The sequence below is a fragment of the Oryctolagus cuniculus genome, chromosome 1 (genome assembly GCF_964237555.1).
Source record: "Oryctolagus cuniculus chromosome 1, mOryCun1.1, whole genome shotgun sequence".
Taxonomy (NCBI): domain Eukaryota; kingdom Metazoa; phylum Chordata; class Mammalia; order Lagomorpha; family Leporidae; genus Oryctolagus; species Oryctolagus cuniculus.
Window position 1 is genome coordinate 213,711,860 of NC_091432.1, and position 26,812 is coordinate 213,738,671.

The following is a 26,812-nucleotide window of genomic DNA, read 5'->3' on the forward strand; positions in this document are numbered from 1 at the left end:
AGATGCCCTCAACAACCTGGGGTGTGCCAGGCTGAAATCAGGAGCCAGGAATTTCATCCAAGTCTCCCATATGACTGGCAGGGACAATGCACTTGTGCCACCATCTGCTGTCTCCCAGGATGCATTAGCAGAGAGCCGCATCAGAAGCAGAGTAGCTGGGACTCAAGCCAGCACTCTGATATATGGGATGCAAGTATCCCAAACAGCAGCATAACCTGCTGTACCACAACCGCAGCCCAAGAATGCATAGTTCTTTCATAATATGCACTTTATGCAAACTTTATTTTAAAAGATTTAGTTATTTCTTTGAAAGTCAGAGGGAGAGATAAAGACAGAGAGAGATCTTCCATCTGCTGGATCTTTCCCCAAATGGCTGAATCAGCCCAGGCTGAAGCAGGCCAAAGCCAGGGGTCTTGAAGCCCATCTAGGTCTCCTACATGGGTGACAGGGACACAGGTACTTGGTCCATTTTCTGCTACTTTTCCTGGTGTATTACCAAGGAGCTGGATCAGAAGTGGGACAACTGGGACTAGAACCAGTGCCCATTTGGGATCTGCTGTCTACTGATATGCATTAGTAGGAAGCTGCATCAGAAGCAGAGTAGCTGAGACTCAACCCAGCAATCCAGTACATGGGATGCAGCCCATCCTTAGCAGTGCCTTAACATACTATGCCACAAAGTTGACCTTCTCCACAAATTTTTTTAAAGATTTATTTACTTATTTGAAAAGCAGAGTTAAAGAGAGAGGGAGAGACAGAGATAAAGAGATCTTCCATCTGCTGGTTCATTCCCCAAATGATTGCAATGTCCAGGGCTGGGCTAGGTTGAATCCAGGAGCCTGGAACTCCAGCCCCAGGTCTCCTACATGGGTGTAGGGACCCAAGGATTGGACCATCTTCTGCTGCTTTCCCAGATGCATTAGCAGGGATCTGGATCAGAAGCAAAGCAACCAGGATTCAAATGGGTGCCCATATGGGATACTGGCGTTGCAGACATTAGCTTAACCTGCTACCCCACAACACTGGACCCTTCACAAACTTTGTGAAAAGCCCTCATATAACAGAATCCTTTATAGGACTTGTGGATGGGTATTTCTGCAAAATAATTTGAAAGTAAACTGGATTTTTAGATGTTCATCCTTTAACTTGAGTTGGAACCTGTTTGTGAACAGTCCCTTAAGTTTGCTACAAGTCGTATGGTTGCCTAAAAAGTCTTTCACTTCTGAGGACTGGTTCAGGCCAGCCAAAACAAACCATTTTCAAAATAGTTTAGGCCACAAGGGTCTGATAAAACTCATGTGATGCAGAGCTCTGTGATCCATTTGTGCCCTCATTTTCATGCACTTGGAGTCTGCTTTTCCCCTCCCAGACAGACGGATGCTTGAGATGCACCTCTGGGAGCAGAGCAGGAGATGAAACACCAGTTTTCTGACTCAGTGTCGGATGCTATGACAGAAAAAGGCTCTTTTCTCCATAAAGGGAGGTCCACAGCTCCTGAAGAAGCTCAACTGTGTAAATATGTGCACACACACATGTGATTATGTGCATGGGCTGTGCACAGGTGCATGTGTGGGTCTATGTGTGCATGTGTGTGCATAGGAGCATGCACCTGTGGTGGGTAGGTACACCTGTGCATGTGTCTTCTCAATGGTAAAGCAGATGTGCATTCGAGCCCAGGGCACCTCAGTTAACACAAGTGATTAGGAACAGCATGTGGCAGCAAGTTGTTTACCTCTGTAAGTCTCATTGTTGCTACTTGAAAAATAAGAGACTCTGGGGATTTTTTAAAAGATTTACTTATTTGAAAAGCAGAGTGACAGAGAGAGAGAGACAGATAAAGAAAGAGAGATCTTCCATCTGCTGATTTAGTTCCCAAATGCCTGCAGCAGCCTGGGCTAAGCCAGGCTGGAACAATTAGCCAGGAACTCCATCCAGGTCTCCCACACGGGTGGCTGGGTCCCAAGCACTTGGGCCATCATCCACCGCCTCCCAGGCTCACCAGAAGGAAGCTGGATCAGAAGCAGAGGCAGGGGCGGGGCTTTATCCCAAGCACTCTGATATGAAATGCAAGTATCCCAAGCAGCAACTTAACTGCTGCGCCACAGCACCTGCCCCTCCAGGTGCGTTCTTCTGAATTTCCTCTGTCTTTTTAAAGGTCGTTTTCCCAGGTTACCCTCTGCAGACCCAGCTTTTCCTGGGATCCCACAGGACCAGGACTTGGAGCTCTGTTTGCATGACGGGAAGACTGCCCAGTCCTAACTGCCGTAGGGAAGCCCTACAAGCCGTCAGTGAATGGTGAAGGGTGGCCTTGTTGCCATATAAGAGAGCAGTGGAAAGAAGAAGGCATGATGAGGGGGTGGTGCTGTGGTGTAGTGGGTAAAGCCACTGCCAGCAGCCCAGCATCCTATATGGACACCGGTTCGAGTCCCGTCTACTCTACTTCCCATCCAGCTCTCTGCTATGGCCTGGGAAAGCAATAGAAGATGGCCCAAATGCTCAGGCCTCTGCACCCACATGGAAGACCTGAAGAAACTCCTGGCTCCTGGCTTCAAATCAGCCCAGCTGTTGTAGCTATTTGGGGAGTGAACCAGTGGATGAAAGACCTCCCTCTCTCTCTCTCTCTCTCTCTCTCTCTCTCTGTGTGTGTGTGTGTGTGTGTGTGTCTGCCTCTCTGTAACTCTATCTTTCAAATAAATAAATAAATCTTTAAAAAATAAATAAAAGAAGGCACAGAGGTGTTCTTGCCAAGACGCTGGGGTCTCTGTGCATCTTTGAGATCCCTGAACATCCACTCCTCAGAGCTACCCAAAAAGACTTCCCTGGCTCAGGTACAGGTAAAGGATGGGATCCAATGGCCTCTGGGTGAGCTTGAGGGAAAGACTTCGTTATCCAAAGGAAGGGCTTTTCCCCTTCCCAGTGAGCTGTCCTCAGGAAGGGGAGCTTAGGGAAGAAGACATGGCCCTGACACCATAGAGTGCTCCTAGAAGCCTTGGGGCCTGGCCCTTTGCTGTCAACCAAGGGCAAGAAAGCTGGGGCTCAGGAGCCAGGATGCACCACCACCTGGATTGGAGTGGGTCATCTGGAGTGACAGCCTGGCCTCCTCCCCCCTAAGGCCTGGGCACGGTCCCCAAGGAACGGAAGCAGCCCCATCAGCTTATCCTTGGGTGGGGTTTCCCACAGCCAAGTGTTTAAAGGCAAATCATTGTTCTGAAGTTCCGGTAAGCTTTAGTGACCACCCTGCTGAGAACTCCAAGAACACAGTAAGATTTAAAAGCCAGTCTCAGGGATTGCTTGGAGCCAAAGGCAATTAACAGGAAGAGACAGAGCTGGCCTAATCGGGATCCCAAGGCTCTCTGGGCCTTAGGTGAGGAAAGAGTTAAAATGTGGTGGAACAGGGACTTTAAGCTCAGTTTTTATTTTGATTGTGATCAAACAGAATGATTCCCCAGTGGGCCAGTCTTTTTACTTGTAGAATGAGGTGGTTATAACTTTTGCCCAGAAAAAAACCCTGGCGTAGGGAAAGAAACAAAACATGTGTGGGTCTTTCAGTCCCAGTGCTAACAGCTACTGTCTATGAGGCTGTGGCAGGTGTTTTTCCCGCTCATATCCTCAGTTCTGTTGTTGAAATGTGAACCACGAATTCTTCACTGTTCCATGACTGTGTCCAGGGCCGTGGACTTCTGAGGTTGCTGAGTTGAGGCAGAGGGTGATGAGGAAGGAATAGCCAGGGAGGATAAGAAGGTTAGAAGCTTGAAAAGATTTCCAGAAAGTCGAGCAAACAAAAGCACACTTTAGCAATTGAGGACCCTCCCTTATATCTTCTGTTCTCTCTATAGGCTGAGCTACATAGGTCATTATCAAAGGTCTTTTTGTTTTCCAAACTTCTGTAGCTCAGTAATTCTTAAGACTGTCCACTCCAGGGCCTGGTGCTGTGGCACAGAGGGTTCAAGCCCCAGCCTGCAGTACCAGCATCCTATATCGACTCTGGTTCAAGTCCCAGCTGCTCCACTTCTGATCCAGCTCCCTGCCAATGCACCTGGGAAAGCATCAGAAGATGGGCCAAGTCCTTGGGCCCCTGCACTCACATGGGAGACCCAAAAGAAGCTCCTGGCTCCTGGCTTGGGTCAGCCCAGCTCCAGCTATTAAGCCATTTGGGGAGTCAACCAGTGGATGGAAGACCTCTGTCTCTCTGTCTCTACCCCTCTCTGCAACTCTGTCTTTCAATTAAATAAAATAAATCTTAAAAAAAAAAAAAAACTTCCATTCCAACTGCCAATGAACCTGACCTTGTGAGGTGGTGAGGAGTATGACCAGGGAAAGGCTTTGTAGATATCGAGGGGCACCCATTGAGTGACAATGTAGAGAAGTCCTCCATGCTGATGAGAAAGCAGCCCAGAGAACCTCAGGGCCCGGTCCACTGCAGTAGGATTTGAGAAATATTTAATGAGCCCCACTATACACTGGCATCCTCCCATGCTGCCTAAGGGGTGAGGTGCACCTGAGTCCATTTCCAGTGCCCTTCCCCTCCTAGTCCTGGTCAATCCCCTTTTCTCCTTGGAGCACTGTCTGAACTTCCTATCCCTCAACCCAGCCGCCCCAAACTGATACTTCTTGTTTAAGAGGCACTTAGATGAGGTTGACCATGTACTAAGCCCAGGTCATGCTCACAAGAGCTTACAAGCTAGTTGGTAAGGTCCATTGAGGCAGCCTTGACCAGCAAACCACGCTAGACATACTTGAGGGCTCTCCCTGCCCAGATCCTAGTGAGTGTCTCCATAAATGGATTTGATGATCAGAGCTGCGCGTTTCCATGAGGGTGGAGGAGGGGCTGTCTCCCCAAGGCTGAGCTAAGGTAGTACTGTGGGGGAGGTGACACTGGAAGGCAAGACTGAGTCCTATAGCATCATTTGTGTTACTTAACTTACATGGACTCACCTATCTATTTCTAACAAAATTCGTGAGAAAAAGAGAGGAGAAAAATAGAAGGTTTCAAGGTATTAGTGATTCTGTTTGTTGTGCAATCTATGTGTGCATCCTTTTGTGACAGACTGCACTAGCTGCATATCAGTGGCATCAGCCTCTCCCATTCTTTCACATTGGCTGAGATCCTGTTTTGTCCCTTTGTTCATCCTCCAGGTGGTCATGTGTTCAGGGAAGGCCTCCCCTACCCAGCGGGTAAATCTTGATTAGTTTACTCCACGTCAGTGTTGCTGATTTTCCCATGGTTGGTTTAGGAATCCGTGTGTGTGTTTATGTTGCATTTTTGACCAGTGAGAGGTTGCAGGTCAGCTTGAGTGGGTGAGTGGGCGGAGGTGCCCTGGGGGAAGACTTCTGTCCTGCAAGGAGGAGAATCTTTCTTTTTCTTGTTTCTGGACATTTCCATGACCCATGGAACTGCTGTGTCCATCTTGGCACTAGAGAGGAAACACAAGAGGATAGCAGAAGCTCAGCCAAGGCCATGAAGCTCCTGAGCCACTGAATTAGGCTCCTCTGGTGCCACACTATCCTGGGATTTCTTGTTACGTGAATCGAACAGTTTTCTGTTGATTAAGCCTCCATTAAGTAGTCTTTCTACTACTGTAACCAAAATTACCAGAAATGATTTACCCCAGCAAGAGGGCATGAGCGAGATATTAATGTGCTATTCCCACAGTCGGTCCTGGTTCCATGTTTCTCACGGCCTGAGTATCAACAAACCCTGGGGAACTGTAGAGATTTGAGACAGGGATTTTGTGTACCATACGATCCTTTCACCAAGCCAATAACAGCATCTGGTATTACAGAAGGAGGAGATCTCCCCCGAAGCGAGAACAACAAGTGACTTCACTGGGCTCACTGAAGCCTATATTGTACTTTATGGGAGATTTAAGGGATTTTTCAAGGGCAATTTTGCTATGCAGGCTTTTGCCTTTTGTCTTTAGAACCTAAGCCCTTCGTGAGATGCAGGCCAACTGTGCAGCCAGCATTGGGTTCATGAAAGCAGAGAGGAGCCCCAGAGGAGTGGAGCACATGATCCATTGTAACCTGTTGGGGGAGGCAGAACTTCAAGGCCAGGATTGATTTAGGAGATGGAACACAGCAGACTTAGCCCAAGGACCCTCTACAATGGGAGCATGAGAGTAATGGAGACCACAGGTCCGGAAGGGCTCCTCCTCCCATAATGCCAGGCTAGGCTAGGCTGTCGTCCTAAATGACCCTAATCCTCTGCCTTCAAAATAGTGACAGTTTACTTCACACGTGTCCTGCATGGCCATGGTGGGCTGGCTGCGTCTCTGCTCTGTTCTACCCTCACCCTGGGACTCGGGCGCACAAATTCACCACCATGTGGAACATGGCCTGCCTCTGTTGGCCGAAGGGATGGGTCCTGCATCAGCAGTTCAATGCCAGAGCCCAGAAGTGATCAAGGTCACGGCTGCCCACTCCCATGGAGCTGAGCTAGTCATGTGACCTCACCACTCTAAGGAGGCCAGGAAGTGAAATTCTGTGATATGTCCACGAGAAACAGCTGGGAATATTAGGGTAAGGAGCACTAATGACAACCAGTCACCTGCTCTCTCCAGCAGTTTCGATCTGTGTGGACAGATGAGCCAGGACAGTGCTCCCCTCTCTTGCAAGGGTCCATTCAGACTTGTCTTTCTCTCTCGGGCTGCTTTCACTTAGTGACACCTGGTGATTCCAGACATCAGGACAGCCAGTGCCCTCCTATAGAGTGTTACACTCTCCCGCTGGGCCTCTGACCTTTTGCGTTAATTTAATTTTATATTTTAGTACTATCCAGAATCAGAACGAAGGAAGGTACCCAGTGTTGTATTCTGCCATGGCTTCCATTGCTGCCTCCTTGGCTGTCTTCATTGTTTAACCTTACATGCTGTCTCCCTTTGTCTGAACACCAAGGCAGTTGTATCTACAGGTTGCTGTACTCAAGCTCTCAGGTCCACCTGCTACCAGTCTAATCCCTCTGCATGAACATCATCCTGTGTGCCCCGGTGTCTCTAGTCAGGCCCTCAGCTTAGCTTCTTTAGCTTGGTTGCACCACCCTGTTGACCCTCACCCACAACATTCCCAGTAGAAAGGAGTAGTAAAGAAAGGAGCCAGGCAGGTCAGCCAAGTACACCCTGTGAGTGCAGCTCGGGAGGTTGACGCTAGGGAATTGGAAGCTTGGGTTCATGAACTTACTCATCTGACTGTGCAGCTAGGCGAGAAGATATTTTAAAAGCAGTAAAAAAAATTTCATGGTGGCTGATTTTATTGCTGAGAGATCTTTATAAAACTCCCTGATGGAGTACGGATAAGCATAACTTGGCTACTATTGGACACATTCCAGTTTTTCCTACTGCAGAGAAGTGCACACTCACAGTCTTCAGGGAGAAAGATGTCATCTTGTTTTCCTGGAGGTTTGACCCATTTTTTTGAAAAATGGAATAAAGGGGCCGGCGCTGTGGCATAGCAGGTAAAGCTGCTGCCTGCAGTGCTGGCATCCCATATGGGCGCCGGTTTGAGTCCCGGCTGCTCCACTTCCTATACAGCTCTCTGCTATGGCCTGGGAGGGCAGTGGAGGATAGCCTAAGCCCTAGGGCCCCTGCACCCATGTGGGAGACCTGGAGGAAGTTCCTGGCTCCTGGCTTCGGATCAGCGCAGCTCCGGCCGGCCGTTGTGGCCATTTGGGGAGTGAGCCAGCAGATGGAAGACCTCTCTCTCTCTCTCTCTCTCTCTCTGTCTCTCCTTCTCTCTCTGTGTAACTCTTTCAAGTAAAAATAAATAAATCTTTAAAAAAATAGAATAAAAATAGTAGTAGTTTTGCTGGAAGTTGTAGGAATAATATAAAATATGATTTTTCAAAGAAATTATAAGAATTTGAGCAAAGGAAGAATGGAAGATAAAAGAGAGAAATGATTGTTTGGAAGTACAGTTCGTAAAAATACAATATGTGATGTGTGTGTGTGTGTGTGTGTGTGTAATGTAATCCAAATTCTTAGATCAAATTTTTTATGTAGTCTCTTTTTCTGATATCAGAGGAGATTATGGTTACATAACTGGTAATAGAAACACAGCAGTCTGGAATGTCTGTGTTTTACGATTATACAGCTGTTTAAATGTTTGTGCTATGGTTATAAATCATATGTCTTAGTGGCAATTCTCAGGAACTCAAACAGGAAAGCCAATGTTGAAACTCATTGATAAAATGCTGGAGCTGAAGGTATCACAAGCAAGCCTTCTGAACTAGCCTCCTGCCTGCTGGCGGCGCAAAGCCTTTACACGCTGTTGGAATGTCAGCGACCACTTTGGAAATGGAGAGGGGCACTCTCAGATGTGTGAGCATCCTCCTGCAGAGAACTGTCAATCGTCTGCACCTCCAGGTTCTCAAGATGATAGGGCCTCCTGCCCTTTGGTAGACAGATGGAGTTGGCCCGCAGCCCTATCGCATGCAGTATGTGGTTAAGTCCCTTCTCCAAGATTCTTAGTGTCACGTCCTCTTCAGATTTCATGTTCACAAGGAGCCACCGTGTGCATGTGGCCGCCCTCTTCTCTTCACCCTGGGGTCGTTCTCTTCCCACCAGACAGCACTGATAGAAGACAGTGGCGTGGAGCACCTCACCGCTGAAAGTGTGAGCGTAAGGGAAGAATTCCGTCCTGACACAGCATGAGACGTTGTTTATAATCGACTATTAGACATCCCTGTTCTCAAAAGGCCTTGTTATTACCTATCCCCTGGGAAGTTCTGCCCATTCCTGTTCCGGCTGCTTTTCTTTTCTTTTTTTTAAAAAATATTTATTTATTTATTTATTTGAAAGTCAGAGTTACACAGAGAGAGGAGAGGCAAAGTTACAGAGAGGCAGAGAGAGAGAGGTCTTCCATCCTCTGGTTCAATCGGCAGATGGCCGCAATGGTGGGAGATGTGCTGATCCAAACTTAGGAGCCAGGAGCTTTTTCCCGGTCTCCCACGTGGGTGCAGGGGTCCAAGCACTTGGGCCATCATCTACTGCTTTCAAAGCCATATCAGGGAGCTGGATTGGAAGTAGAGGAGCCGGGACTCGAACTGCCGCCCATATGGGATGCCGACACTGTATCCCATGGCTTTACTGACTATACCACAGCACCGGCCCCCCTGTCTGCTTTTCAATTGCTCTCCCTCTTCCACTTGGACACCTTCTCTTTTTTCCCAACTTCCCTGATGCTGCACCCATCTTTTCATGCTCAGATGGTCCCACAGTGGCACTTGTTTCTCCAAAACACACTTTTTTCCCTGGAAGGAATTTCTCCTCTAACTTTTGAAATAACACACTTGTGTTCTCACAACTTCTTATCAGGATTGGTAAGGTTTTAAATTCTGCTGTCCTGTCTGTTTCCTCTCACTATGACCGTGCAGTGATAGGCTATCTAATTTAAAGTTTTCATGCTTGCAGGCTAACATTGTGATAATCATGTATATTTATGTCTCATAACTTCTCATGATAGTCATATAGCTTTCAATAAAGATAGTATTGCTTACAAAGGAATGATTATAGCACAGAAAAAAATCTTCCCAAAGTAGAATAACATAAATATAGGTGAGAACCAATATTTGTAAATGAATTTTTATGCAAAAGGGTTGTATTTCCATAAAAGATAAAAGCACTTGATCCAAAATTATCTTCATTTCTAATGTTCATTATAGGTTGTACCTGTTAGCTATTGTTATTATAATGTTGTTTGACAAACCGCCCCAAAACTCAAAAGGTTTTTTGGGTCATGCGTATGATATGGGTCTGGAAGTTGGCTGATCTAGACACGGCTTGGTGCCAAGATACAGACTGGGTCCAAGTCTCATGATTGTCATCTCTGCAGGCTAACTGGGGCGTAGCCTTGTGCTACAGCAGGAATGCAAGAGGGCGGGCTGTACCACAGAAGCCCAGTTCAAGCCTCTGTGTCCCTCGTGAACAAAGCAAACATCAGTGGGACGGGGGGAACATTTGTCCCACAGTGGCAGTGGAGGGAGATAAGTATTTGGTGGGCTATGATTCATGCCCGTACATTAGCTAAATAGCATGCGACTGCCTATCATGCTGTATCTCTCTGTCAGCCAGACCAACAGGCACCACCAATAGCTTAACCCAGGAGGGTCTATTAGTCTGCTTAGTGCAAGGCTTGGCAGGGAATTAATCGGTTCATGGAGTAGCAGGTATTTCTCTCCCAGAAACATGCATTTACGACAAAAGTGACAACCTCCTTGCAGGAGTTTCTGGAGAAGAAATTGTAGGACAAGTCGCCAAACTCCTCTGACCCAATTTCTACAAACTTATCAGGGACAGTTGCTATATTTGCAACTTGCAATGCATTATGGCCCATGAGTCGAGTAATTCCGTAAAACAGAGCTCTCAAGGATTCCAAATGTAAAAAAAGAAACCACAACCAATGGGAATATATTAACATTTCATTAAATTCATATTAGTTTATTTAAAGTATCATGTAGGAGTGGGCATTTGGCACAGTGGTTAAGACCCTGCTAGGGATACCCTCATCCCATATTGTAGTGCCTGAATTTGAGTCACAGCCCCACTTCTGATTCCAGCTTCCTGCTAATGTGCACCTTGGGAGGTAGCTCCTTGCCACCAACATGGAATACCTCGGTTAAGTTCATGGCTTCTGGCTTTGGTCTGGCTTAATTCTGACTGTTGCAGGCATTTGAGCAATGAACCAGTGGATAGGAGAGCTCTCTGTTTTTCTCTCTCTGCCTTTCAAATAAATAAATAAATAAAAACTTAAAAATAAATGAATAATCATGTAATTTCAAGATGGTTGGAGCTTTACCACCTGGTTGTTCAGTTGATCCTTACGAGAAATGCTAGAGTATAACAATCGTCTACATCTCCAGTCTCTTGATTTAGCACAGAAGCTGATAAAATGGTTCTCATGGTAAAAATCTGGCCCACCGTCTGTTTTTGTAAATAAAGTTTTATTGGAACTCTGCCATGCCCATTTGTCTCTGTTGTTGATGGTTGCTTTCACTATTACAGCAGCTTGGGAAGCTGCAGCAGAAACTACAAAACCACAGAGCCTAAAATATTTACTGTGTGGCAAACAGAAAAAGTTTGCCAATCCTAATTTAACATAATGCTAGACAGTTGGAAATTTGGAATTTGGGTTATTCACACAGATCTGGGATGAACATTGTGCTTGAGTCATCCTAAGGGAAAATTATGTGTTAAATAAGTAAATAATATAAACAAATGTTACACAGATAATTTTAATCTCTTTAAGAAAATAATCTTTTTCATGCTTTAGTTTCTGAGCATTCATTCTCAAAGAGGCAGTTGTTATACCAATTATAAAAATTCTATCTGCATATTAAAATAGACCCCAAGATGGGTAGGAATTTGGTGCACTTCTTAGGATGCCTGCATCCCATATCAAAATGCCTGGGATTAAGTCCCTATCTGCCCACCTTAGAGTTCAGCTCCTTGCTAATGTGTTCCCTGGGAGGCATTAGCAGGTAGCTCAAGTACTTGACTCCCTGCCACCCTTGTGGGAGACCCAGATGGAGTTCTGGCTCTTGGCATTGGACTGGCCCAGCTCCAGCTATTGTGGGCAGGTGGGGAATGACCCAGCAGAAAGATCTCTGTCCGCTTCTCTCTATATCTCTGTCTCTGTCTGTTTCCTCTCTCTTTCAAATAAATAAGATTAAATAAAGAAAAATTTTTAAATAAATCAGATTCTGAGAAACTCTACTAAGTATTACTTTATTAGCCCTAAAGGAGATAGCTTTACTTGCAGTAAATCATATTTTTTAAATATACTTGTCATTATTTCAAAGTTTTCATTGATACAGACAGTCCCCCTCTGTTCATACACTTAATTCCCCTGAGTTTGCGTGGTTTTGCTGAGTGTTTTCATGGGTTTTTCATACACCAGCCACTGATTTCTTCTTAGAGTTGGAGAGAACACTTGGATCTTGCCAGATGTTGGCTTTTGGAGGTGGTCTGACCACTTCAGAAGGAAACATGAACATCTCTAAAGAGCTGGAGAGGAAGCATGTGTGGGTTTTAGGAGCGACAGTAAAATCTCAGTTATCTCCAGTAGGTGTGTGAGAATAATCAGAAGTCATTTCTTCTGAGTACTGCAGTGGGGCTATTTCTAGGTTCTGGTATCTACGAACTTTCAGCTCCAAGTGAGTCCTCAGTCTGAGGTCTGGATTGTGGCATTCATTCCAGCCCTTCTCCACTCTGGGCGAGGAATAGAACTCTGTATGATCCATAAGACCATATGGACTCCAAAGTTGGAAATGACATAAACACAGAAGCGGTGCTAACTGCCTGCTCTTCTGAAAGGAAGCTGTCCTGGTAACTGGCAGGTAAGACAGGTAAGCGGCCCACAGGTCATCCTTGGGTTCCTGTACACATCGCAAGGGACTGGAATCTGCAAAATGGCAGTCATGTGCTGTTGGTGCCAGCTGACTCCATCAAATGATGCTATTTTGTTTTTTTTTCTTTAGGAGTCGGGTGGGAGAGTGTCCTGCTAAAGGGAGATGGGGCAGCCTCGGATGCCACAGAAACAGCTGGCCCCGACATGGCTATCAAGGTAAGGGACCTGTCTCAGGATGGTGCTGCAAGCACCTCTCTCAGGTAAAGGGCCCCTCTGGGGCACGTGGAGCAGGAGCACTCCTCCTGCAGAATTCTCTCTTTCGTCGCTGAAGTCCGTGAAGCCAGCAGACATACAATTGTCTGAACTGTGGGCTCTGGAGTAGGAAACCACATGTAAACCGGAATCTAAGACTTGATTTCCCTAGGGCCTGTTGTTGAATCCTCAGTGCATATCTACACGTAGGCTGTCTGCAAGTGGTCACACCCGTGGGGACAGCGGAGCCAAGCCGAAGATTCTGAACTGAGAAATAGGGCCCCACTGTGCATTGTGAAGAAAGGTCAGAGAGGCACAAAGTAGCTTTGATGTTGACTCAAGATTTCCACTGATGTCAGCGGGAAGGCAGCCCATGGCCCACTCCAGCTGCAACGCTAGTGGCCAAAGTTTTAATCAAATGAGTCATCTTCCAATGAAATTAATTATCACTGTTCAAATTAAGATGCACCAGTTTGTCATCATTGCCTAGATTAAGGAATCTGTAGCAAGTTATCAGAAACTCAACCACTTGCCTTCTACTCTGGGATCAGACATGAGGGAATGGTCTTGCACTCTTGGAATTCTGTTTGTTTTAGTTCAGAAAGGCTGGAGGTGGGAGGGCTTTCTAACATTTTTGCTTTGGAGTAGAATTTGAATATATGCCGCTTCTGGATTTTTCTTTGAAACACAAAAAAAGTAATGTCCCTTTTCCTATTGAGATACAGCAGAATTATTTCACTCTTAGATTTATTAAAAGTTGTATAATAGAATACACAGAAAAATTTATTCAAGCTTTCTTTTGTACTATGAAGGCTGAACTTACGTTTCTGTTACGTGTGTTAGAAGTAGCAAGTGAATGTCACCATAGCGAAATTAAATGAAAGATGGGATTGTAGCCTTATTGGTTAACCAGTCTAAATAACAACTATCCAGTGCTGAAATCTCATTTGCCTGTAATTGTGTTTAGCAGAATTTGCAAGACAATAATATAAATTACAGTGATATATGGAGATTTTGTTGGCTATTCTTGCAAGGACGGACAAGTTGGAGGTTAGGAGCACACTGGACAGAGAGGGATGGGTGCTCATAGTAAAACCCGGTGGGTTTAGGTTTGCTCTCAGAATCTGTCATTTTGAGAATTGATTTTTGAGATGTATCTCCCAGCACAGCTGCCGATCTGGCACAGACAGATGTGTAAAGATCAGAAAGACAGGAGTTTGTCTTAATAAAAGCAAATGACATATTCTGGTAGAAGAAAGTCTTATCTAAGTCCCATTTTAAAGGTCATTGCTTAACCATCTACTTGTTCTTGGTATCAGGATCTGGACTAGAGTTGCATTTGGACCATGTAGTTTAATTGCGTTGTCAAACTCTTTCTTTTGTCTTTTAATGAATACCTGAGGACTTTTTTTTATAAGAAAAGATGATTTTTAGTTCACGAAAACTGAATCCACTCTGAGAATATATGCCCTAAACTTTAGGGAGTTAAGCAACATAGAAATATATTGAAATACAAGTATATATCTTTTCACAATTCTTTGCACCCGGCTTAATCCTTTACTTCCATTTTTCCATGCACCCCTTGAAGTGCTTCATACACCAATAAATCCCTACAAATACTGTGGAGCCCCTCTGTTAATGCCAGTCCTGTCTCACTGAGGAACTGATGAAATCTCTGGCAGGTGGCAGAAAGCGTCCATCTACCTTTAGGTTTCCCCATTACGCAGCAGTCACGGATGCTTTTCCTTTAGCGCCATGCTGCTTTGCTTACCATATCCGTCTTGTCTTTGCATCCAAGATAAAGGATGATAGTTTCTCTGTAAGTGCCTGATGTTCATTAATTACCACAGACTCCTCAGATATGTATCTATAGCTGTTCCTGTTTTGAATATTTACTTCACATATCCTTGCACTACCAGCTATTCTTGGCTTTTACTCTAGGAAAACAACGTACTCTGTTAAAGCATTAATTACAGGGTGGGTGTTTAACCTAGCGGTAAGACGCTGGTTAAACCCCTGTGTCCTGCATCAGAGTATGTAGGTTTGACTCCTGTCTGTGGCTCCTGACTCTAGTTTCCTGGTAATAATATAGATGCTGGGAAGCGGTGAGCACTCAAGTAACTGTGTTCCACCTACCCCTCTGGGAGACCTGGTTTGAGTTCCGGCTTTGACCTTTCCCACACTTGCCTGTTGCAGATATTTAGGGAGTATACTATTGGATGAGAGCTCCGTCTGTCTTTGTCTCTTTTTCTCTGCCTCTCAAATAAATTTTTAAAATATTAATCACAATAAGACCTGATTAACACTTTGCAAGGGCAATATAAGCAGAAATCACTACAATAGCTTGATTTCTTCCGCATTCATCCTGTGGTAGATGTATGAGAGCGCTTCAAAGAGTTTTTCTAAATTTGTTTTATGAAAAAATTATTCAAGGCTTTCAAAATTATTTTTTACACTCAGTAAATGTATCTTTTTATTCCATTTTTCTGTGAACTTTTCAAAAAGATTTATTTCTTTATTTTCTTTATTTATTTGTAAGCCAGAGTTACAGAGAGAGAGAGAGAAAGAAGGAGAGAGATCTTCCATCTGCTGGTTCACTCCCCGAAATGGTCTCAATGTCCAGGGCTGGGCCAAGACAAAGCCAGGAGCCAGGAAGTTCGTCTGGGTCTCCCATGTGGGTGCTGGGGCCCAAGCACTTGGGCCATCTTCCACTGCTTTTCCCAGGCCATTAGCAGGGAGCTGGATTGGAAGTGGAGCAGCTATGACTCAAAGTGACTCCCATATGGGACGCTGGCATCACAGGCAGCAACTTTACCTGCTATGACACAATGCTGGCCCCTCCTGTGGACTTCTAGAAGTACTATTGTGTCTATCCTGGTACTTCGACATTTTCTTTCTGTAAATATTTCTTACAGTATCCTAATTATCTGGATGTAGTTTTGTCTACAAAACTGTAAGTGGCCTTTAAATATCATGTCTTATTTTAAATCACAATGTCATACTTCTGAAATTATACATGACTCCAACAAGTGAATTCATTATTAAGCAAACTTCTGTTATCCCAAGGAACACTGAACCAAAAGCATTTATATGAAAATCTGTCAGCACTGATATACGTAGAAGCATCATATGACCTTCTTGGTTGTTTTTTAAAATTTTTTCTTATTTTTTAAGATTTAAGTCAGAGTTTCTGAGAAAGAGAGTGCACTTCCATCCACTGGTTCACCCCCCAAGTGGCCTCAATGGCCAAGACTGAACCTTGCCAGAACCAGGAGCCAGGAGCTTCTCCCACATGGGTGCAGGGGCCCGAACACTTGGGCCATCTTCTGCGGCTTTCCCCAGGCCATTAGCAGGGAGGTGGGTTGGAAGTGGAGCAGCCAGGACTCAAACCAGCACTCATATAGGATGCTATTTACCCAGGCAGCAACCCTGCCTGCTACACTACAATGCCAGTCCCCTTCCTGGTGATTTTAATTTACTCAGTGTAGGGGGTTGAACTGTGAAGCACTGTCCCCCTTCCCCAAAGACCTATTCAAATCCTAACTCCTTGTACCAGTAAATGTGAGCTCAGTTGGAAAAAGGATTTTTCAGGTGTAATTAACAATCCTGATTTGTGGTTCTCCTGGATTAATCAGGTGGGGTTAAACCAATAACACATGTCCTTGCAAGAAACAGAAGAGAAGAAAACAGATATACCCGGGGAAGACAGGGTTGAGAGGCAGAGACAGATGTTGGAGTTGGGCAGCTGTCAGCCAAGATACAGGTGGAGCCAACAGGAGCTGGAAGAGGCAAGCAAGGAGACCTCTGGAGAGCCTTCAGGGGCCCGCAGGCTGCTGACACCTTTAGTTTGCACTTCCGGCTTCCAGAATTGAAAAAAAAAAAAAAAGTTTGTTGTTTGAAATGACCAAGCCTGTGTTATATTCATTGTGGCAGCCCTGAGAAATCACACACTAATAAATGTGCTTCTCAGGGCTACACCTACACTCTTACCAATGGAGGCCGCGAGACCAATATTATGCAGATCCATCACCATTTTCTTATTTTACTATACTCATCCTTTTTTTTAAAACTTTTATTTAATGAATATAAATTTCCAAAGTACGGCTTATGGATTACAATGGCTTCCCCCCCATAACGTCCCTCCCACCCGCAACCCTCCCCTCTCCCACTCCCTCTCCCCTTCCATTCACATCAAGATTCATTTTCGATTCTCTTTATATACAGAAGATCAGTTTAGCATACATTAAGTAAAGATTTCAACAGTTTGCTCCCACACAGAAACATAAAGTGAAAAAATAATAGATGATTTTTTAAATGATGATGAAATCAGATCAGACCTATTGTCATGTTTAATCCCAACTATACTCATCCTTAACAAGTTTTCACCTCTTCTCATTTTAGGAGAACCGCTAACTCTTCAGGCCATATCATCACTATTCGCTAGAAGAAAAAGGTAGTCATAATTCAGGATTTCTTCTATAGTATATCTTATTCTGCTCTGCTGCTTGTCCAGACATTGAATAGAGTACATAGATAGATAGATAGATAAAAGGCTTGCATCAGTATTTCCTAAAACTCGTCTGACCACAAAAACAGCATGCCACAATGTCAAAAACACGACTTCCCAAGCTGTTACTTTTAAAAATCCAGACTCAGAAGATCTGGGTTTGATCATTAGCGTTTTGAGTAAGTGCTCCAGGTGGTTTTTTTTAAAAAACATTTATTTATTTATTTATTTATTTATTTATTTATTTGAAAGAGTTACAGAGAGGCAGAGAGAAAGTCTTCCAACCACTGATTCACTCCCCAAATGGCTCAAATGGTCCGAGCTGGGCCCCTCTGAAGCCTGGAGCTTCTTTTGGGTCTCCCACGTGAGTGTGGGGGCCCAAGGACTTGGGCCATCTTTTGCTGCATTCCCAGGCACATCAGTAGGGAGCTAGATTGGAAGTGGAGCAGCCGGGACTCAAACCGGCGCCCATATGGGATGTCAGCACTGCAGGTGGCAGCTTTACCCGCTGCACCACAGCGCCGGCCCCTCCAGGTGACTTCTGTGATCAGCACTGGGGCATGTGATTTTAGCCTGTCACCAATACTGCACTGGGGATGGGCATGGGCACAGGCACGTGAGCCCTCCCGCGGTTCCTGGCTCTGTGCTTGTCCACCTGGTCCGACCGGGTGTTTGGGGCCTGCCCTGTCCAACACTGTCCTTTCCAGGTCTGCAGTGAGACTCACACCTCTCCTCCTGCTTCCCAGACTTCCTTTCTCTATCTCCAACTCCCTTCCTGGCCACTCCTCCTGCCATTGTACTGCTCTCTGTCCCCACGCCTGCCCTCTCCATTCAGTCCGCTTGTAGCCAAAGTAATCTTTTTTAAAGGCCAATCTGAGCCGGCACGGTGGCTCAGCAGGCTAATCCTCTGCCTTGCGGCGCCAGCACACCGGGTTCTAGTCCCGGTCGGGGCGCCGGATTCTGTCCCGGTTGCCCCTCTTCCAGGCCAGCTCTCTGCTGTGGCCAGGGAGTGCAGTGGTGGATGGCCCAGGTGCTTGGGCCCTGCACCCCATGGGAGATGAGGAGCAGTACCTGGCTCCTGCCATCGGATCAGCGTGGTGTGCTGGCCGCAGCACGCCAGCCGTGGCGGCCATTGGAGGGTGAACTAACAGCAGAAAGGAAGACCTTTCTCTCTGTCTCTCTCTCTCACTGTCCACTCTGCCTCTCAAAAAAAAAAAGGCCGATCTGATGGTGTCCCTCTGCTTCGAGTCCTGACAGCCCTCCTTCCTCCCTCCTCCCTCCCTTTGCTCAAGGAACAAGCGTTGTTTTTGAAAACCAGATGGCTTTTCCTCACTGCTTCCTGGATTTTGTACCTCTTCCTTCCTTTCTCCCCTATCCTGGTTAACTCCTGTTTATATCTGAGTTTTGGGCTCACATATTCCCTCCTCTCACTTGTCACACGCTCTCCCAAGACCTAGTACAGTTGTCACTCTGTATCCACAGAGGACTGGAACCAGGTCCCCCTGCAGATACCAAAATCTATGGATGTTCAAGTCCTTCGTTTAAAATGACATAGTATTTGCATTTCATCTACATTCTCCCATGCACTTTAAATCATCTCTAGATTACTTATCACCCAATTCTGTGCTATGTCAATGGTTGTTATACTGTGTAATTTAAGGAATAATGAAAAGGAAAAAAAATGCTTTTTTTTCCCCAAATATTTTTGATCCTCAATTGGCTGAATCCACAGATGGATTCACCTGTGGATAGAGAGTACAGACTGTCCTCCTTCAAAGCCAGGCCCATAAGGAACCACAGACGACATTGCATCCTGTCCAGCGTCCCTTGCTCAAATGTCATTGTGACCATACAGCCATGCACAGCTTTCAGCCAAGTCACTAACACACCGTGTGCCATTGTCAATATCTGTTGAACGAACAACTGTATGAGCAAATGAACCTGACCTTTATCCAGGCTGCGGTTAAATGGACGTCAGGCCTTTCTCAGACCTACTCCCTGCACCCTCACCTGAGCTCCTTTCTCTTGCCACTCTGCTCCCAACTTCCCCTCCCAACAATTTTCCTCTGTTTGGTTTTTCTTATTAGAGGTTCTAAATGGTATCCTTTAAAAAAAAAGTACAACTTTATTGAGCTGTTTAATTTTCATGCCATAAAGTTCACCATGGAAGGGTACTGTGCAGTAATTTTTAGTGGGGTGGGTGTCGAGGCACAGCTGGCTAAGTCGCCAGCATCCCATATTGCAGTACCTGGATTTGAGTCCCAGCCGCTCCGTTTCTGACCCAGCTTCCCTCTAGTGCCTCCTGGGAGGCAGTAGGTGATGGCTCTAGAGTTTGGCACCCACGTGGGAGAACTGGATGTAGTTCTGGGCTCCTGGCTTTAGCCTGGCCCAGCTTTGACTGTTGTAGGCATTTGGGAAGTGAGCCAATGGAGGGAAGATTCTCTCTTTCTCTCCCTGTTGCTCTGACTTTTGAGTAGATAAAAATAAATATTTTTAAATTATTAATTTTTAGCAAACTTGACAAACACAATCCAGTGTTTGAACATTTTCACTATTCAGCAAGATCCCCTGAGCCCTCCTACAGTTAATCGCCATTCTCACCCCAGCCTCAAGCAAGTATTCATCCCCCTTCTGTCTCCAGTGCTTTGTTCTGGAGTTCGGTATCAGTGGAGATCTTCTGTGTCTGGCCTAGTGTGATTTTTTTTAAGGTTTATCCATGTGGCAACCTCTATCAGTATCCTTCCATACCTTTTAATGCTGAATAGTATTTCATTTAATGGCTATGCTTTTTAGTTTTTTGTGGGGTTTTTTTTGGGGGGGTCCATTTACAAGTTGATGGACTTTTGAGTTATTTCCATTTTCTTGCAATAATGCTGCTATGAACAACCACATATAAGTCTTTGTGCAGACATGTGTTGCCTTTGTCTTGGGTATGTACCTGGGTTGCTAGGACATATGGTATATCTGTGTTTAACATTTTGAAGGACTGTTGTCCAAAGTGGTTATACCATTATACCATTTTATGCCCTACCAGCAGTGAATGAGGGTTCCAGTTTGCCAACAATTGTTACTGTCAGTCCTTTGATTCTAACTATCCTAATGGGTATGGAGTACTATCTCATTATGGCTTCAGCATACATATCCCTGATGGCTAATGCCATTTCCTGTGTTTCTTGGCCATTTGTGTATAGTTAATTTTACTGACTTGATTTGCCTTATTTGTCATTGTTTGTTCAGTTATTGAATTACAACATGCTTTCCTTGCAGGTGCGCAGTGTTTTCTGAGTAATCTTCTTGACCAGGTAGGAGGGTCTCAATGCGCCCTCCCCTGTAAGGTCACTGCCCTCTGGGAGGATGTCTCATCAGCCTCCTTTCTTCTTGTTTCTTTCTCTTCCTTCTCAGATTTTTCTTTTTGAATTTTATCATCTTTTCTTTTCCAAATTTATGTGGAAGGCAGAGAGAGAGACAGTGAAAGACAGACAAAGAGACATCTTCAATCCACTGATTCACTCCCCAAATGCCCATAACAGCCAGGGGTAGGCCAGGCTGAAGCCATGAGCCAGGAACTCAATCCAAGTCATCCAGATAGGGAACCAGCTACTTCTCCCAAGGTGTGCGTTAGCAAGAAGCTAGAATCAGGGACTGAGCTGGGACCAAAGCCAGGCACCTGATAGAATATCAGATGTCCCAAATGGTATACTAACCACTGGACCAAACACCTTTGCCCTGAATTCAGTCATGTTTATTAGCCTATCAATTTTTTATTGTTGTAAAGTATTAACAACATAAAAATGTTAATTTTAACCATTTTTAAGGTTATAGTTCTGTGACATGAAGTATGTTCCTATTGGTCTGCAACCATCATCATCATCTATCTCTAGCACTTTTTCATATTCTTCAACTAAAATTGAATGATCACTAAACACTAGGTCCCTATTTTCTTCCTTCTCCCAATTCCTGGCAACCACCTAAATGATCCATTTTATACATAACGCTACCGTGTCTTCTCAAAGTAATGTTTAAAACATCATTGACAATCAGATGGCTAAACTTCAATGTTAGCATTTTAATATCCCCAAAAAGGCAATCACTTTACATAAAATTAAGAACAGTGTTCCAACATGAAGTAGGAAGCTGCTGCATGCTAGATTGTTAAATAAATTGCTAGTTCCAGAATTTCCTTCCTTCTGGGCAGTAAACTGCCAGGGCCAGCGTACTGCAAGTGTCTTGGTCTTATTCTGCTGTGACTCCAAATTGCACCTGCTTGGCTCTGCATTGTTTTCTTGAGTTTTATTTATCTGATGACAGAACCAAACTACATCAACTAATTCATGTTAAGGAAATACCTCTGGGGCGGAATTTTGTGATTTGGTTGCCATTTTAATCAAATAAACCCACTAGCCCCCCTGCCGTTGCCTTCTTGTTTTGTGTATAAGTGTTTATAAAAAGGAGCAAATAAAAAATGTTTCTAGTTTGGGCCAGTGTTGTGGTGCAGCAGGGTAAGCCTGCCACTTAGTGTTGCCTGCATCCAATATTGGAGCACTGGTTTGATTCCCAACTACTCTACTTCCAATCCAGGTCCCTCTTAATGTGACTGGGGAGGCAGCAGAAGGTGGCCCAACTACTTGAGCCCCTACCACCCATGTGGAAAACCCTGGTGGATTTCCTGGATCCTGGTTTCAGTTTAGTGCAGAGTTGGCTGTTGTGGCCATTTGGGGAGTGATCCAGCAGATGGAAGACCTCTCTCTCTCTCTCACTCTCACTCTTCTCTCTCTATCTCTCTGTCACTTTGCCTTTCAGATAAACAAAAATGATAAATCTCTAAAAAGAATTGTTGTTCACACCAGAGTTTTCTCAGAAGCCCTATCTTATTTATTTATGCAGTACTTCTCAGGCTTCATACAGGAGCAGGGTTGGTCCCCTAGAGGCGAGTTAGGGATTCTGGATGTAAAAGGCTCATTTCCTAATCAAGAACATGAGGAAGCCACATTTAAAAAGGATGTTGCTTCACTGTCTGTGAAACTTCTCGCTGGGAGAGAGGTGCAAGGGCAGATGTTCCCCCATTACAAAGAGGAAAAGCATTTAGACTCTTCCGGTGCTGAAAAGAGGCCACAGGCTACAGCTTTCTTTGGCTCCGATTTTAAAACGCCGTTCTGAGAGCCTTTTGTCACCAGTGGTGTCCAGGCTGTCGCCCTTTGGTTCTGAGGATGACGACATTGAGAAGGCTTATTTTGTGCAGGGGCTTAGGGACAAAAAGACACATTTGGGACCAGGAGTCCTTTCTACATCGTGTGCATATGTAAAGGTTGCTCTAAATTTGCCTCCTTGCCAGAGGAAATAGTTCAATGAAGATTCTTTTTTTTTTTTTAATCTTTGAATATATTAGGGTAGTGGATCTCAGAGGGGGTTGGTGGGCAGAAGAAAGACGGACTATAGTGGTCAATTCTCACAATATTCCCTCTTTGAGAATCACTGTCTTGAATTTTCTTTAAAATTTGTATTCAAAGGATATGGATGTGAACGGCTCAGCTGAAAACTGCAATACGCTGTATCAAAGTTGGTTCTCTTCAATTCCTATGTGCTACTTCCTGTCAGATGAAACGGATGTCAGGTAGATGGAGACGCAGTCTTTCCGCGGTTCTGTCATCTGTGTGTAGATAAGGAACATTCCTGGCAAACAATTTCAGACAAATAGATTTCTGTGCTATTTGAGATCTTCACTGTGTGCTCTTGGTAACACTGGAGGCAAACATTTGGTACAGTGGTAGAGATGCCCTCCCCCCATATCAGAATGCCAGGGTTCAAGTCCCAGCTCCACTCCAGAGTCTGTTCCCAAGTGCACCTGGGAAACAGCAGGCAGCAACTCAAGCAGTTCAGTCCCTGCCACCCTGATGTGGGAGAGTCAGATTGAGTTCTCTTCTCCCACCTTTGGCATGGCCCACTCCCAGGCTGTTGTGAACCAGTGGATAAAAACTTTCTCTGTCTTTGTATTTCTGTCTGTCTGTCCTTCAAATAAATATTTTAAAACAAAGCCAATAATAACTGACACTGATTGAGTATTTGCTCTGAGCCAAGTACTAGCTAGGCCCCTTCGTGTGCCATCTCATTTCATTGTCAAATGATCCTGTTAAGGGAGGAACTGTTATTAATTCCATTTTACAGCTGTGGCAACTGTATTATGGCAAAGTTAGGTAACTTACCAAAGCCTAGGTGTAGTGGAGCCATTCTCTAAACCCAGACAGGAAGACACATTGCAGCCTCTCTACCATACTGGGTATTAATGAATTCAGATCCACTTTTTTGTTGGCTAAAATGGGGAGCTCCAAGGATGGAGCAGGGTGGTTTAGCCTGGTTAAAATGCTGGATGCTCAGTTACCTTTGAATTTTTTTTTTTTTTTTTTTTTTACTATTGGCACATCCCTGATACTGCCTGGAACATACTAAGACTTTGTTTATCTACAGTTCAAATCTGACTGGGCATCCTGTGTTTTGTTTGCTATGTCTGGTAGCTCTAGTTACAAGGTGGTGAGGAGACTACTTCAGGCATTGTGATCACCGTGGTTTGGGATTCTTTGTGGATTTGGATTCTTTTCTTTACACTGTAATCTCTTCTATTTCGTTGTATTGCAGTTTAAACCAGCCATGTATGTAGTTTCAGTAGAACAACATAATGAGAATCAAACAACAAATGTAGCCTGACGCTTTCTCCCTAGGAGTCAGGGCTTCCAAGCCTGACCCGTGTCAAGTCAAGATCTGAACCTCACTGGTCTCTCATGGAAGCTGGAAATCTACCCCGTTTATTTGTTTGATTTCTCCCTTCAGCTGAATGAAACCATTTCCCTCAGTTTGTATAACTTTCCTCAATTGTATTATCTCTTTTATGAAGCCTGCTCTAGGGTCAACATTTTAGCTGGGCTACGGGTGTTGGCCTGCTTTGAATTTCTGCAGATAGCTTTATCAGTCCAGGGTTTTCACAATGGTGGTGAAATTGTCTTGTGCCTTTACCAGCTCTATTACTTGGTAAAATCCCCTCGCTCTGAGTGGCCTCCTCCTAAAATAGATGACACTGGCGTGTATATTCCCAGCAAAAGTTCCGACACATTCACAAATATTTCCTGAATACATCGGTGTATTTCCTTCTGCGCACATTTAGAGCATTCCAGCACTGGGAGTGGCCAACAATGACAAATCTCTGGAAACTGTCTCTTGTCCCTGACTAGTGTGTCAGAGCCCAAGTGCAGATAAACCTGCTTTCTTAAGAATTCTCTACCCAATTAACTAGTTTTGGAACAGGGCTCACTTGTAAGTGCCAAAGTATGATTTTTGACAGAACTAAGTCTGGCAAATCAAACATAGAACCCCTAGGGAGAAACCATGGGTCTTGAGTAATGGCTCGTCTGTTTTCTATGTAGGTAGGGAACCAGATTACCTATCCAGTTAATGTATGGGCAAGTTATCCTTAATGTCTCTGGTTGTTTGGAATCCCAGAAACTGTTTTTGAAGTCCCTGTTAGAACCTTCATGTGGCCATTTCACGATAGGCCTTGTTGTCTAAAACAAGTCAGGTATCTCCGAAGTCTCGTACACCTTCAGTATAGGTCTAAGAACTCTTGTAGAATTCATAGAAAGAACTATCTTGCTCTATTACATAATTGCATAAGACTGTTTAAGTGAGCGTCTAGTACTCCTATCCTGATTCATTAACAAGTGTCTTTCCCATCTCTGTTTAATACCTGTTTTTCAACGGACTTCCCCCTTGCTTTCTAACTCAGAGTAAAAAAATGTACTTAGTAAAGATCCTGACATCATGTGAATTGTATGTGAGAAGAGAAAGTGTGTGCTCGGAGAAGATGATTCCCTGGCTTGGAGAACAGGCTGCAAAACATGAATAGAGCTTAGTACCAAGAACTGGGCTGTCTTGATATCGTTTGAGCTTATTACTGTTTTAATAACTGCTTCTTCCTTGGAAATGAACCAATGGAGATGCGACATTTATTTTAATTCAGTATTCTTGAGTATTTCTGAAAGAAAAAGGTACCAATAACTACAATTCCCACTCCCTCTCCCGAAGGGATCTGGGCTAGAGGGTAGGGTATTGGATCCATTATTACACCCTTCAAATGCTCACTGATTGCGAGTGTTGATCTCCAGCATGGCGAGTTTTCTCCTAAATTGCAGCTGAATAAAATGAATAATGAGAATAATAGCCAATATTTATTGAGAACTTTCTGTGTGTTAGGCATTGCTCTGGGTGCTTGGGGAATTGTATTGTTTAAATCTTAACCACAACCCTGGGAGGTGACTGAGTCTCCCCACTTTACAGAGAAAGAAAACAAGGTACAGAGAGATAAAGTAATGTGTGTCAAAGGACAAATTTACAACAACTTAAAGATCTGATTTGGCTTCATTTCCTATCTTAGAATCAGGGAACACTTCATCCCATTGAATAGAAAAAGTGTCCCACTGAGCCAGCAGAGGTTGGTTTTATAGATAGAAGGCCCAAGGAACACAGAAACAAAGAACAAGAAGTGAATCAGTTATTCCAGTTATTTCCCTTGTGAGGAAGGTACAGGGAAACAGAGTAAGGGTCCAGGTGCAGGGCACTTCACTTTCATGCCCATTGAAACTGGCTGGTGTGGAAATTTGGTTGTTAAGTTTTGTTTCGACAGTGTTCTTGGAAAGTCAGATGAGCTGCTTAGTTTCTGTTTGGTGGCTGCAGAACATTAGCATGGGTGACTCCATTTTGACTTTTATTTTGGTCTGTTGGGGCTCACTGGGGGAGCTTAGTCCAAGACAATGGCCTCCTGTCACCCTTCTTTAACACTGTATAAGGCCGCACAGGAAAGGAGTGCCAGAGCCCGTGTATATCACTATGCAGTACTGCCTTGCCCCATAGAACAAGGTGATGCGGTTTGCATGCACACGTATTCGGGTAGGTCTTCCTTGCCTCAGAGTCCTGATCAATAGGGGACCTTTTGTGCACCTGTATCTGCATTCATTCCTCACATGCAAAGCTGCAGTTTGCTTGGTGGAATAAAATTAGATTTTCAGGGAAGGCATTGTGGTATAGTAGGTTAAGCCACCACTTGGGGCACCTGCATCCCATGTCCAAGTGCCTGGTTCAAGTCTCAGCTATTCTGTGCTTCGCATCCAGATTCCTGCTATAGTACCTGGGAGGAGCAAGTAGTGACCCAAGTGCTTGGGCCCTGCCACCTACATAGGAGACCCAGATGGAGTTCCAGGTTCCTGGCTTCAGGCTGGCCAAGCTATAGATGTTGCAGATATTTGGGGTAGTGAACCAGTAGATGGAAGGCCTCGCTCTCCCTCTCTCTTTCTCTCCCTGTCACTCTATCACTCTGCCTTTCAAATAAATAAATAAATAAATCTTTAGAGAAAGGATTATGAGGTGGGCATTGTGGCACAGCAGGTTAAGCATCTGTTTGGAACGCCCATATCCTATATCTGGGCACTGGTACAAGTCTCAGCTCCTGTGCTGCCAATCCAACTTTCTGCTGAGGTACCTGGGAGGCAGCAAAAGATTGCCCAAGTACTTGGGCCTCTGCCACCCACATATGGGAGACTTAAATGGAGTTCCTGGCTTCTGGCTTCTGCCTAGTGCAGCCCTGGTTGGGCAGGTATTTGGGAAGTGAAGCAATGGATGGAAGATTATCTCTGTTCCTCCCTCCCTCTCTTCCTGTCTCTCTTTCTGTTGTTC

General features: G+C 44.7%; 1 protein-coding gene across 13 annotated transcripts in view; it reads left to right on the forward strand.

Moving 5' to 3' along the window:
* Positions 1 to 26,812, forward strand: part of PALM2AKAP2 (PALM2 and AKAP2 fusion) — a 595,149-nt gene that overhangs the window by 441,036 nt on the left and 127,301 nt on the right. For all 13 annotated transcript variants that reach the window (XM_051852170.2, XM_051852118.2, XM_070047110.1 and 10 more), the window contains 1 exon segment: positions 12,470 to 12,555. In XM_051852170.2, the coding sequence (XP_051708130.1) occupies positions 12,470 to 12,555 (86 nt within the window).